The 14,775-nt window shown below is 45.4% G+C and overlaps 2 protein-coding genes across 2 annotated transcripts in view; both read left to right on the forward strand.

The window, feature by feature from the left end:
- The window catches only part of MMP2 (matrix metallopeptidase 2 (gelatinase A, 72kDa gelatinase, 72kDa type IV collagenase)), a 29,787-nt gene extending 24,797 nt beyond the window's left edge, over positions 1-4,990 (forward strand). The window contains exons 12-13 of the mRNA XM_006863524.1: positions 2,091-2,200; positions 4,863-4,990. Coding sequence (XP_006863586.1) covers positions 2,091-2,200; positions 4,863-4,966 — 214 coding nt within the window. The 3' untranslated portion in view covers positions 4,967-4,990. The remainder of the gene's footprint in view (positions 1-2,090; positions 2,201-4,862) is intronic.
- Positions 4,991-9,714: 4,724 nt separating this feature from the next.
- LPCAT2 (lysophosphatidylcholine acyltransferase 2) overlaps positions 9,715-14,775 on the forward strand; it is a 133,743-nt gene continuing 128,682 nt past the window's right edge. Inside the window, exon 1 of the mRNA XM_006863526.1 lies at positions 9,715-9,952. Within this exon, the coding sequence (XP_006863588.1) occupies positions 9,782-9,952 (171 nt within the window). The 5' untranslated portion in view covers positions 9,715-9,781. The remainder of the gene's footprint in view (positions 9,953-14,775) is intronic.

The following is a 14,775-nucleotide window of genomic DNA, read 5'->3' on the forward strand; positions in this document are numbered from 1 at the left end:
AGAAGTGTGGTAGATTTTGTAAGAAAAGTCTTATGCTACAGCTAGGGCTAAGGGTGAGGGGCATGGCAGGGAGCTCATGGAGGGCAGGGGGGACTGTCGCTGGAGTTCAGAGCCAACTATGAGAACGGGATCAAGCACAGTTATCTAGAAAATCAGCTCCACAAGGGCAGACTTTATCTTGCTCACCATGATTCCGCAGGCATATTGCTGTTTGCCATTGAGTCGGTTCCGATTCATCGTGAGCCTGTGCGCAACAGCAGTAAGCACTGCCTGGTCATGTGCCATCCTCACAGATGACACTGAGCCCACTGCTGTTGTCACTGTGAGAAATCATCTCATTGACTTCCACTGGCTGACTCCATTTTACCAAGCATGATGGCCTTCTCCAGGGACTGGCTCATCCTGATAATATGTCCGAAGTATGGGAGACGAAGTCTGGCCATCCTGGCTTATAAGTCACATTCTGGCTGTACTTCTTCCAACACAGATTGGTTTGTTTTTCTGGCAATCCGAGCTACTTTAAGTACTCTTCTCCAACACCGTAACTCAAATGCATCAATTCTTCTATGGTCTTCCTTACTCACTGTCCAACTTTCACATGCATATGAGGTTATTGAAAATACCATGGCTGGGTATTTTCAATAACCAGGCGCACCTTATTCCTCAAAGTGACATCTTTGCTCTTGGACACTATAAAGAGGTCTTCTGCAGCACATTTGTCTAATGCGATGCGTCGTTTGATTTCATGTGGCTCTGTGGGCTCATGGGCTGGACTGCAGAGTTGGTTTGAACTGCAGAGTCAGTGGTTCAAACTTACCAGCTGCTCCTTGGAAACCCTATATAGGATAGCTGTGGGTCAAAACTGACTGGAGAGCGCTTAACAACAACATTAAATATTTATAGACTGACAAATAGAAGAAGTGGAAAAGCAAAAGTATGAAAAATAACAGCAACATTTAAACAGGTCTCTAAAAAAAAAACCACAGGTATAAGGATTGCTAGCCAGGGAGAGGAACATGCTAGCTCACGCCCAAGGTATTAGCCGGAAGTAAGGGAGGGGTGCAGGATCCCTACACAAACTTGAGAGCTGTAGCCGGGACTGAGGTGGCAGCTGGTCCACCCTGTGACTAATAGACCTGGTAGAGTCACACACACCCCTGCATCATGACGTCATTTTCCCAGTCATGATGGTTTTCTAGGAGTCAGCAGAACAGGGCTGTACTCAACAGATGAAGAAACCACAGTGAGAGTGATGGAGAAGAAGGACCCTGCCCCTTGGGTTCTAGTCTGGGATCAAAGTCTGTAAGGAAACTAACATTCCTGAAATCTCTCCTCATACTAAGGGCTAGGCATGGGTTAGGTACTGTGCACATACTATTTTCATTTAATTTGCAAGAAAAGAAAGTCTGCGTGATCTACTTCCGAAAGTGAGCCAGTGAAAACCTTATAGATCACTACAGAATATGGTTCAACTCATTTGCTGCGGAGACATCATCAGGACATGCTTGGTGAGGTAGGAGCTCAGTGAGGCCGAGGGAGACCTTTGGAGCGATAGATGGGCACAACAGTGGACTGAAATGAACTGACAATTATGACTGGGCAGCATTTCATTCTACTGGAGTTGACTTGACAGCAGTTATTTATCTATCTCCTAACTTTTTTAATTCATGCAATAACCCCATTTTACAACTGGTAAAACTGAGGCGTGGGTAGCATGGCTGCCCTAGAGCCAGACAGGTCTGACTTGCACTAGTACTTGGAAACTGGGTTCCTTTCTAGGACTCTGCTCTGTAAAATGGCATTATGATAATATCAGGTCATAGGAATGTCAAAGAATGAGAAAGTGCTTAACACACTGCCTGGCATGTTGAAAGCCTTCCCTAAATGTGAGCTGTTGTTGCAAGATTGTTTTGATGTGATTGTCCAAAGTCACATGCACAATCAAAATTACTAAGTGGTCAAGCTGGGACTCAGACCCAGATCTGGCTTCCAAATCTACCCAGTACCCATCTGCTGGACCACCCCCATGCCAGACATTGAGGAATGGCCTTTAGAGAGGCCTCTGTCTCACCATGTCCATTTCCTTGCAGATACAATGAAGTGAAGAAGAAGATGGATCCTGGCTTCCCTAAACTCATCGCAGATGCCTGGAACGCCATCCCTGATAATCTGGACGCCGTTTTGGATCTGCCAGGTGGAGGTAAGCTACCCAGACCTCTCTCCTCTTTCTAGGACTCCCCTCCTCCAGCCAGGGCCTGGCTCCTCACAAGCACACACTCCCTCATTGTGTGCGGAAAGCTGTAGCAGTCCCAGAAAAACAAGCCGGCCCCTTTAGCTGGGTGCTGGGCAGCGGTCCAGCCCCTGACCTCTACTCCTCGGCCCAGCTCCAGGCAGTAAGACCCAGAAAGGCCCCTCACAGATGCTGGGCCTAGAGCCAGAGAGGGGGAGGGCAGGAGGAGGCCTGCAGGGGCGAGAACATGGGCCGCATGCCCTGGATTCATTCTGGTGTTTAACTCTGGCCTTTTTGATTCCACAGGCGGCTTGGTGACTGCCTCCTCCTATTAGCTGAAGGATCAGCAGAAGGATGTCTCTACTTGAGACAGAACAAACTTTGTTGTGCTCTTTTGCTGATATTGCAAAGATTACCCACTTAACTCAGTTTGCTCCTGTTGTTGTTATGAAGTGCCATCAAGTGGGTTCCGACCCACAGCGACCCTGTATAGGGTTTCCAAGGAGTGACTGGTAAGCTTGAACTGCCAACCGCACAGTTCAAACAGCTTTGCAGTCTGGCGCATTATCCCACAGCGCCACACCAGGACTCGTAGTCCTTGTTAAATAAAGCAGAGCCAGTATCCGTGAAGGATCAAATTTGGAAGTTGAGGGCCACATCCTTTCTGTGAGTTCTTAAGGAATCTGGAAATGAGTCTGGTTTTTGGCTTTTTTAGAGGAGAATTCAATTAAGTTCCACAAATATTTTTAAGCCCATATCAAATGTTAAAGATAGAGCCTTGACCTCCAGTAGCTATACAGCATTCAGAAAAATTCAATGTATAATCTTGGGACTATATAAAGGATTATCTTTAATAATAAACCTTAATGATTATTTATAATGTGCCATATTTTAAAAGAAGTAAATAAGATTATGTATGTCAAAAACCGGAACATCAAACTCATTGCCATCGAGTTGAGTCTGACTCATGACAACTGAGATGCATAGGGTTTCCAAGACTAAATCTTTACAGGAGCTGACAGCCTCATCTTTCTCCTGAGGAGTGCCTGGTGGATTTGAACCACTGACCTTCAGTTAGCAGCCCAACGCCTAGCCCACAAGGGCTCATTTTAGGTGTAACAGGAGTCCTGGTGTGGCACTGTCGTCGGGTAAGCACTGGACTACTAACTGCAAGGTTGACAGTTCAAACCCACCAGCCACTCACTCCTTGGAACCAGCTTGATGGTATTTAATAACAATTGTTCGTTTTAAATTCTATTTAAAATAATGGTAGCATAGCTTCCAAAATCACAGCAACACTCAAGCCTCCAGAGTACAACAAACTGACAGACAGACGAGTGGCAGTTTAACAACAATTTGTCGTTGTTGTTGAGTGCTGTCGAGTCATTTCCAACTTATAGTGACCCCCCGTATAAGGTTTCCAAGGAGCAGCTGGTGAGCTTGAACCACCGACTTTATGGTTCAAACGACTTTGCAGCCCAGCGCATTAGCCCACAGCACCACACCAGGACTCCTTTAACAACAATTGTTGATAAGTGTCGTCAAGTCTATTCCAACCCATAGCCACCCTGTATGTGGTTTCTGAGGAGCAGCTGGTGAGCTTGAACCACCGACCTTGCAGTTCAAATGGCTTTGCAGGCGCATTAACCCACACCACCACACCAGGAATCCATTTACAAGAGTCATAAATTCCAAATCCTCAAGAGGCCAGGCACATATCACAAATGAATGAAGCAGGTAGAGACAAACAGTAGGGAATGGTGGTGTCTGTGGTGAACCAGAGAGCACATCCACAGGGGATGTTTCTTCTCGGCTTCTGTTTGGTGCATCTTTGCAAGAAGGTGGGCCCAGCATTGTTAGCTATTCTAGCTGCTTTAAATGAGAAGCCAGAATTCTGTATTGTCATGTGAAATTTCCAGATGTTTACATGTTAGCAACTTTCTCAGAATTAAAATAGAGTAAAACAACAACAAAAAACTGTAAACCAAATACTGTTGGCCTGGTAGCTCAGTGATTAAGCATTAGGCTGTGTTGAATCCCCCAGTTGCTCCGTGGGAAAAGGATGTTGCGATCTGCTTCTGAAAGATTGTTGCTGTGGTTGTTAAGTGCCGTCGAGTCAGTTCTGACTCATAACTGCCCTGTAGGGTTTCCAAGGAGTGGCTGGTGGGTTTGAACCACCAACCTCATGTTTAACAGTCAAGTAAGTGTTTATCCTACAGCACCACACTGTTGGGCAGTTCAAGAATGGAACCAACTGGATAGCACCAGATAAGTCAGATGAAACTTATCTTTGGGTCTAAGCGCCTGGGTTCACCACACTGATATACATCAGGTACTTGTGCTAAATGGAGTGCTGGTACTATTATTACCATCAGCATGCATAATCTACTTTAATCCCTACCACAAGCCTTACAAAGCTGATAGCTTTACTCTCATTTTAGAACAGAGGAATCAGTAACTTGCAAGAAGTTACTTTGCTGTTATTGCCCCTCATCCAGCCCCAGAGGGCTTCCCTCTAGTTTGAAATCTTCTTCCCTATGCCAGGCAGACATTCGAAGCTCCCAGGAGCCCTGCGTGCACCAGGCTTCCTAAAGATGGGGTGCTCACAACCACTCTCCTTTCTCTGTCTTAGGTCACAGCTACTTCTTCAAGGGATCCTATTACTTGAAGCTGGAGAACCAAAGTCTGAAGAGTGTCAAGTTTGGAAGCATCAAGTCTGACTGGCTGGGCTGCTGAGCTGGCGGGTGGCTCCTGCAGGCCTCAGGGAAGGACCCTGCTGGGCCTGGCAACCCCACCTCCAGCTCTGTAGCTAATCAGCATTCTCACCTCCACCTGGTAATTTAAGATTCAGGAGCGCAGCCCCACCCCAGGCCCAAGGAAAGATGCTGACTAGACCCATTCCAGTTCTCCTTCTCCCTTCAATCCTCCCAGCCCTCTAGACCCACCCCAAAGAGATGCTTTGATATTGTCAACGCAGCCCTGCCTTGGGCTGCCCTGGTGCTCCCCCCACATCCGGGTCTTTTCTCTCCACAACTTTCTGTGGCTCTCAGCACTCTTGGAGACAACAGAGACTGTCTCAAGAGGCCACTGGTGGCCCGACAGCCTGGCCTGGCATGGGACAGTGGGTTAGGGGCATGGCCAGGTGGCCACCCCAGACACCTGGCTTCTTACTGCTGGCTGTGCCTTAGGACCTTCCAGACATTAGCTGTTTGCTTTATGTGCACTTTTTTTATTTTGACCTTTTTGTTTTTCCACTTGGGAATGTGCATTTCCTGACAGGAGGACTCAGGTCGTCTGAAGTCACTGCCCCATGCATTTCAGCCCATATGACATTGGTTCCCTACCCCATCACTTCCTCCACTGGATGAAGGAAGACCAAGCCATGACTCTTACTAAGCCCTTCCCTTCTCTCCCTTCAACAATTCCCCATGGGAAATGTCAACAAGGATGAATAAAGACACTATTTGAGTGGCCGCCTCTGCCAGCTGTTTTCGCAAAACGTAAAGAGGGCCTACAGGCCTATTCACTAAAGAAAATCGGAAAGGGCTGCATCTCTGCTTCCTTGCAAGCACAGTGTGACCTCTGCTGAGAAGGTCAGAGCTACCAGAAAGCGATCAGGGTAGGTGAGCTGGAACCCCTCTGCTGTGGGGAAAGACCCCCCCCCCCAGACAATTAGCATTTCAGTTACTTGAGCTGTGGAGTCCAGAACAAGATGTTTCTCTCCCTCCCTCCCTCCCTCCCTCCCTCTCTCTCTCTCTCTCTCTCTCTCTATCTCTATCTCTATCTCAGTTCTTTGTTCCCAACAACACTGATTCTAATGCTTCTATTAATAACAATACCCAGCAACCATAACACCCCTTCCCCGTTAATAAGGAGTCCCTGTATGGTGCAAATGATAATGCACTTGTCCACTAGCCAAAAGGTTGGTGGTTTGAATCTGCCCAAAGGTGACTGGGAAGGAAGACCTAGAGGTTTACTTCTCAGAATGCAACCACTGAAAACCGTATGGAGCACAGACTATCTGACTACACATGTAGTCAACATGAGTCAGCGTCACCTCACTGGAAACTGTCCTCCTCCCCTAGCCCATCCTCTCCTGTTAAAAGGGTGCTCCTTCTGTGCCACACACTTTATGGGATCACTTTATTTCACCTAAAGAGGGAGGTCGTTTCAACAGAATTTTTTAGATGAGAAAACTTAAAAGAGCAGTGATGTCCCCAGGGTCCCATAGCTATTAGGTAACAGAGCCCAAGTCAAGGCAAATGGGTGACCAAGAGGAGGAGCTTCAGCCCATGACCCATCACCAACACCATTCCCTGTCTCCATTACGAAAGACACCCAAAGTCAGTATACCTAGGGGAGAAAGGAGTGCTTGCTCTCCAGACATTTGTTAAGTGCCATTGAGTCGGTTCCAACCCATAGCGACCCTGTATAGGGTTTCCAAGGAGTAGCTGGTGAGCTTGACCTTGCAGTTCAAACGGCTTTGCAGTCTGGCGCATTAATCCACAGCGCCACACCAGGACTCCAAACATAGCTTCTATTAAAATATGAGCTCCGTGACCCCAGCCACCCAGACGGCACACCACTAACCCCTCGTGGAATTCTGAGGGTTCTGAACTGAGAATTATAGCATAGCCGTTTTTTAAAGACTCCTTCCAGCTCTGGTACAGATGGGGGTGAAGAGTGGACAGGACTCTGGAGATGACTTCAGTCAATGGGTTTAGATTCATTTTCTGTGTCCTGCTCACTGGCTCATGTCCTTTAGTACCCTAGATAAAGCTGTGCAAGTATCAGACTGAAGTTACAAAGGTCTGCTCACGTCCTTGAGGAAGTTTATCTCATGACTTTATTGTGGTTGTAAAGTGCCATCAAGTCGGTTCTGACCCATAGCGACCCTGTATAGATTTCCAAGGAGCAGTTGGTGGGTTTGAACCACCAACTCTGAGTTCAAACTGACCTTGAGGTCCAGCACATTTTCCTGCAGCGCCACACCAGGACTCCATGCCATGGCTTTAATACACTATTAGTAAGGGTCTCTGCAAGAAGCAACGGTTAAGTGCTTGCATACTAACTAAACCCACTCAGTTACTCTGCTTCCGTAGATTATGGCCAAGTAAACGCCAGTTCTACTCTCATATCGTGTCACTATGAGATAGAATCGACTCACAGCACCCCAAAACAAGGTCCTTTGCTACGCTGAAAGAAAACCCATATGTTCTACAACACAACTAAAAGGTATGATTTCTCCTGGGCAGTCTATAAATACTGCACATGCATTTATGAATTCTGTTGTAGCTCTGTAGGATCAGCACGGGAATGTAAACCACAGGATCAGTTGTTCGAACTCACCAAGCTGCTCCTCAGAAATCGATGACAGCACCACAACGTGATCTCTTGTGGCATAGTGGGCTGTGCATTGCACTGCTAACCACAAGATTGACAGTTTGAGTACATAGGTGCTCCAAGGGAAAAAGATGACACATTTCACTCCAGTAAAGATTTGCAGCTTTGGGAAGCATATGTGGGGTCCCTCTAAGTTGGAACCAACTTGGCACACAGCCAGGTGGTCACAACCCTTTAGTGTAGGAATTACTCTTCTCCCAGTTCCTAGATGAAGAAACAAGCTCCGAAAGGTTAAGGTCACACCATGGTTTGGTTGGTTTAGGAGATTATGAGACTACATTGGACAAGCAGCTGTCCTGGGACCCAGACTCAGCCTCTAGCCTGCCCAGTGAACAGACTTAACCAGTAATGAGTGTTTGTCACTACCTCCATCCTCTGATAGTCAGCCACGGTTAGGGCTTGACCAGCTGCTCTTAGATCCTGGGATAACCCCTGAGTCCCCTCCCCCACTCATGACAAGACAGGCCCTTGAAATTTCCCCAGGGTGAAATGGAACCACAGCCCAAGTAATTTCCCCTTTCGGAGCCAGGTTCCCCATCCGGTGTGGAAAGCATCTGTTGTTTTTGCCTTTTTCGGGTAATAGTTCAATATTCCTTTGGAACATCATCTCATCACTCATAGTTCATATTGAGTGAGACAATTCCACTCCTGGTACCAATTTCTATACTAGTCAACACTCTTAGCTATAAAGGATGGTGACTGAACTCAAAGTGGTTTAAGCAAAACTAAAACACACACTGGAAATCAAACAGATAAAACCCTCAATATGTTAGTTAATGGAACAACCCATTTTTAAGTTGCGTGAGTCCTAAAGTCTGGTGGTGGTTGGTGCTGTTGAGTTGGTTCTGACTTATAACTACCCTATATAGGGTTTCCAAGGAGTGGCTGGTGGATTTGAACCACTGACCTTATAGTTCAAGTTGATATTGCAGTCCAGTGCTTATCCTACAGTACCACACCAGGACTCCAAAAGCACCCACTAGGTTGGTATAAAACACCTCCACTATGGCTCTGAAGGATAAGCACTGAACCACTAACTGACCTTGCAGTCCAGTGCTTATCTTACAGCACCATACCAGGACTCCATTGGGCTCATAAGTCCACTTTATAGGGCTTTCTATTTTTTCAGTTGCAGTGATGGAAAAGTGAAGTTTTATAAGGGCTGTAGTTTGAAGAGTACTTGCCTGTGGGTAATGCAAATGATTTAACTTGCCTGACAGCTAACTAAAAGCTTGGCAGTGAAGTTCAGCCAGAGGTCCTCAGAAGGAATGCACGATGATCTACTCCACAAAAGCGGCCATTTGAAACTCTATGGGCCTAATTCTACACTGACACATGAGATCACCGTGAATCCAAGTTGATTCCATGTCAAATGGCTTGAATTGCAGGGGAGGGGGGTGGGGCGCAAAAACTGAGGAATGAGGAATAAAGACAGTGTTAGGTGGTATGGCTAACGTCCTACGAAGGCAAAAACTCTGGCCTTTGGTCCAGCCTCTCTGCTGCTCTGAGACTTTCACCCACCATCAAAGGTTTCTGTCTAAATCCAGGAGGAGGGAAGGACAGAGGAAAAGAAGTGGCAGACAGAGACCTCAGCAAGAAGATCTAGGCAATTCCTGAGACAAGGTGTAGCAGTTCAAATCCACCAGCCCCTCTGTGGGAGAAAGAGGAGGCTTTCTGCACCCATAAAGATTTGCAGCCTTCAAAACCCTATGTAGGGGTGGCTATGAGTCAGAATCCACTAGATGGTCGGTGGTTCGTTTATAAAGTAGAATTCAGCTTCACCTGCTTCTCATTGGACTGATGGGGATACCCAGGTATTCTTAGGATGATTGTTCTAATAGAAAGGCATCCACATCCATGGGGCAGAGCTATATTAGCAAAGTAAGAAGAGCCAGGTAACCAAAAGGTTGGGGTTAGCGCTCCGGGGGTGAGGCTGGAGCCTGGGGTGAAGTCAGCGCCCGTGGGCGGGGCCAGCTCAGCCTGGCATCTAGGTAACTCTGGCGCCTGCGCAGAGGTCCCCGAGCAGCGCCCCAAGCTGGGTTTCCCCGGGGGATCCGACGCCTTCGTGGTCCCAGCTCCAGCTCGGTTGTGACTCTCTCTCCCGCGCTCCACGTCACTCGTTCGGTCGGCCCGAACTCTGGCTCAGCCATGAACCGATGTGCCGAAGCGGCGGCCGTGGCGGCCACGGTGCCCGGCGCGGGCGTCGGAGATGCGGGGCTGCGGCCGCCCATGGTGCCTCGCCAGGCGTCCTTCTTCCCGCCGCCGGTGCCCAACCCATTCGTGCAGCAGACGCAGATCGGCGTGGCGAGCAGGCTCCAGGTGAGGGTCGTGGGGCTGAGAGCGAGGCGGCCGGAGGGGGGCGTGGGCCTGAGAACACGTGTGGATCAGAGAGAGGGGGCGTTAAAGGGCGGCGCGGATCCAAGGATTAAGGGCACTTGGGAGGATGCACAGATACGGGTGTGGGACAGGGCTGAAGAGACTTCCATGCCTGGGAAAGGGCACCGAATCTATGAGAGGAACTTGAACTTGAACTTGTGAGAGTGCAGTAGGAAGCAAACCTACCACAAAGAAAGACCTCCTTGGTTTGGGGATGCCTTTCCTTGTCCCGGGGAAGGATAGGGAAGGAGTCAGTCTGGGATGGGAAAAGAGAGAAGGGGGAGAGTTTAGCGCTGGACAATCCAGCTGAGTAGGAGATCGGGACCCAGGAAAGGGGAACCTCTGTGAGTCCATTTAAGGTGTTCTGTAGTTGTTGGTTCTATATCAGTCTCCACCCAGAACCTTGTAAATTCTAGGATGAGAGGTTACCGCCCAGACTTTCTCCACTGTTAAAAATAGCTCAATCCATACAGGAAGTTTCCGGTTTTTTCTTGCAAAGATCTCTTGTTGTTGTTTTCTTCTTCCCCCAAAAGCTGTTACTCTCAAACTTTGACTTCCTCTTTGGTGAAATTCGTGACTAGAGAACAGATAGTCTATCCCTGTGGGTTCTGCATAGAAAGAAAAAAAAAAGTTTTTTTTTTTTTAATATCTTCTTGTCCAGCTCACACATTGCTCTATTTGGATTTGAAGTAGTGCCAATTTTGCACAGACTGGTTGAATGTACTCACATCATTGCTCCCTAGAGTGGAGCAGTGGGCTGAATAAAAACCACAGGGAAGTGGGCGGTCAGAATAACAGTAGGGTGAATGGCTAGAGGAGGAAGGATATAAGAGAGGAAGAGGAAGAGTTCTCTTAAAAAAAAACGAAGAGTTTCAAAATTTGTTCTTCAGTGTATTTAAAAGGAGAGATGTTCCCTTTGTATCTAACACTTGAAACTGTTCTAAATCTATTGACCATAATTTGAGAATAAATATAATCTGAATATGAATTTAATTGGATTTAGCCAAATCAGTCATACTAAAATGAAAATATGCCCATCTGCTTAGCTTCATATTATGGAGGGAGGATGAATGTTTATAAATAATATACTGGACATCGGCTAAGTCATTAAGATTTTTTTAATAGAATGGCCTATTGTTGTTTACAGATCACTTTCAAATAAGCATGAGAACTATAGTATAATGGAAAGATCACTGGCTTTAGTCAAAAGACTGAGTTGAACTCAACCATTTACTAGTTTGTTACTTTGGTCAAGTCAGATCATTTCTCTGAGCTTCACTTTCCTCATCTAGAATTAAATTGAAATAATAATGTCTCAAAGGAAGGTTAAAATTAAGTGAAATACAATGTATCTTTTATCTTATGTTCATCTTAATATTAATAGTTATGTTGTGCAGTTGGTTGTTGAGCCCTGGTGTGGCACTGTGGGTTAATGTGCCAGGCTGCAAAGCTGTTTGAACTGCAAGGTTGGCGGTTCAAGCTCACCAAACTTTGGAAACCCTATACAGGGTCACTATGGGTTGGAATTGACTCAACAGCGCTTAACAATAACAACTTAAAATTTACTGTTTGGGTAGAATGGGATTGAACAACATGGTCTGAGTAATTAAAAAAAAAAAAAGTTATATAGACCAAAGATACCAAAGAGGTTTCATTTTTAATGATCATTTACATAGATCATTCAATGGCTTGAATGATGCATGTAAAGGGAAGTACTGACTGGGTATGGTTGAAAAGCACAATTGTTTGTGTTAATCTGGTTTGTAAGATGTATATATTTTTATTTTAAATATAAGTGATATGATTAATCCAGACTAAATTTAATCTTGATGATGATGACCGAGGTCTTTATTACAGACTTTTGTCACTCTTGTATCTTAGTATAGAGTTGAGTGCCTTTACCTCCCCATTTTCTTCTTCTTCTTTTTTTGTTGTTTAAAGTTCCACTACTCAGTTGATGTTGTTGTTAAGTCCCGTTGGGTCAGTTCTGACTCATAACGACCCTGTATAGGGTTTCTGAGGAGCTGCTGGTGGTGGGTTTGAACTGCCGACCTTGTGGTTAGCAGCCCAATGTTTATCCTACTGCACCTTACCAGGAGTGGCATAACAAAAATAGCCTAGTGTTCATTTCCTCAATGGAGTATGGAACTGAAATGAGTGGTTGTATTTGTGGGTTCACCCATTCATACCAAAAATACTTGTTGAGTGAGTAATATGTGGGAAGCACTGTGGTAATTTTTGGTAAACAAAAGAAAAAGGGGCCATGCTCATTTAAAGTTTTAACTACCAGGCACCATACCAGACAAAGTTAGAATCCCAGGAAGTTAGAAAGCTTTCATAAATATCCCAGGCTTTACATTGAATCCTTGGAAAGATTGTTGTTGTTAAGTGCCATCGAGTCAGTTCTGCCCAATAGCGACCCTGTATGGGATTTCTGAGGAGCGGCTGGTGAACTTGAACCACCGACCTTGTGGTTCAAACCAACTTTGCAGTCCAGTGTATTAACCCACAGCACCACACAAGGACTCCATGTTGTTGTTAAGTGCCATGGAGTCAGTTCCAACCCATAGAGACCCTGTATAGGGTTTCCAGGGAGCGACTGGTGAGCTTGAACCACTGACTTTGCAGTTCAAACCTACCTTTTAGTCCAGCGCATTAACCCACAGTGCCACTCCAGGACTCCATAATATCTTAGAAAAACCTTTGCCCTGGAATTAGGCTTTCTGTAACAAAGTGTAAGACCAAACTTTCACAAGTTGAAGATAACTCAAGTTTATCTAGCTGCATAAGGTGGTCACAAATCACAATGATAACTAAGCACAAACAAAAGTCAGCAGAATCCATAGTATTTGCAGTTTATCCTTCAAAATAGCCAACAGATTATAAAAACTAATAGAAATAGGGAACTGTGACCTATTTACAAGAGAAAAAGTAGTCAATAAAAACAGACCCAGGAAAGACCTAGATGTTGGAATTTTAGCAGAGTAATTGAAATTGGAAGAAGTGCAACCAGAGTGCTCCTTGGAGGCCAGGATGGCTAAGCTTCGTCTCTCCTACTTTGGACAATTGTTGGAGAAGGATGTCATGCTGGGTAGGGTGGAGGGTCAGAGAAAAAGAGGAAGACCCCCAACGAGATGGATCGGCCAGGTGGCATCATTGATGGACTCAAGTGTGGCAGTGGTAGTGAGGTTGGCCCAGGATCGGGCATTGTTTCATTCTGCTGTACATGGGGTCGCTATGAGTCGGTTCCGACTCGATGGCACCTGACAACAACAACAAGTTGAAATTGTAAAAAAAAGCTAAATGGTAATTCTAAAACTGAAAATCATTACATATGAAAGAAGAAATTCAGTGGATAGGCTTAGTATCACATTGGAAATGGCAGAAGAAAGATCATTGAACTTGAGGATTGTTGTTGTTAGGTGCCGTCCAATCATTTCTGATTTAAAATGACCTTGATGACTCTGGTAGTATAGTGGTTACGAATTGGGCTGCTAACCTCGAGGTCGGCAGTTTGAAACTACCAGCTGTTCCGCTGGAGAAAGATGAGGCTTTCTGCTCCCATAAAGATTTGCAGCCTCGGAAACCCTGTGAAGGGTACTATGAGTCAGAACCGACTCCACGGTACTTAACAACAACATACGTGACAGAATAAAGCACTGCCCGCTTCCATGCCATCCTCACAAACTTTGTTACCTTTGAACCCATTACTGCAAGCAATCCATCTCATTGGGGATCTTCCTCTTTTTCACTGACCCTCCATTTTATCAAGCATGATGTTTTTCTCCAGGGACTGGTCCCTCCTGATATGTCCAAAATATGAGAGACAAAGTCTCCTCTTCCTGGCTTCCAAGGAGCTATCTGACTATACTTTTTCCAGTACAAATGGCAGTCCATGGTTTTAAAAATTATTTTACTCCAACATCATAATTCAAATGCCTCAATTCTTCTATGGTCTTCCTTATTCACTGTCCAACTTTCATATATACATGAGGCTATTGAAAATACCACCGCTTGGGTCAGGCACACTTTACTCCTCAATCTGACACTGTTGCTCTTGAACACTTTAAAGAGATCTTGTGCACCAGATTTGCTCAATGCACTACGTCTTTTCATTTTTTGACTGCTGATTCCATGAGTGTTGATAGTGGATACAAGTAAAATGAAGTCTTAGACAACTTCAGTCTTTTCTCCGTTTATCATAATGTTGTTTATTGATCCAGCGGTGAGGACTTCTGTTTTCTTTACATTGCGTTACGACCCAAACTGAAGGCTGTGTTCTTTGATCTTCAGCAGTAGGTATTAGTGCCTTCACGTTTGTCCCGAATTTTTCATTGATGACCTTCATAATTCTGGGATTCACATTTAGGTCCTTAATCCATGTTGAGTTGGTTTTTGTATAAGGCGTGAGGTGAAAGTCTTGTTTCAGACTTATGCATATCATTTTCCTGTTCTGCCAGCACCATCTGTTGAAGAGACTATCCTCTCCCCATGGGACATATTTTGGTGTTTTGCCGAAGATCAATTGGCTGTATGTAGATGCGTTAATTTTTGGATTGTTGATTCTGTTCCATTGATCTATGTACCTTCCATTGTACCAGTACCAAGCTGTTTTGACCACTGTAGCCATGTAGTATATTTTAAAGTAGGGGAGTGACAGGCCTCCAACCTTATTCTTATTCTTAAGCAGTGCTTTGCTTATCCTGGGTCTCTTTCCTTTCCATATAAAGTTTGTAATTGCTTTTTCCATCTCTTTGAAGAATGTC

The sequence above is a fragment of the Chrysochloris asiatica genome, unplaced genomic scaffold (assembly GCF_000296735.1).
Source record: "Chrysochloris asiatica unplaced genomic scaffold, ChrAsi1.0 scaffold00055, whole genome shotgun sequence".
NCBI lineage: Eukaryota > Metazoa > Chordata > Mammalia > Afrosoricida > Chrysochloridae > Chrysochloris > Chrysochloris asiatica.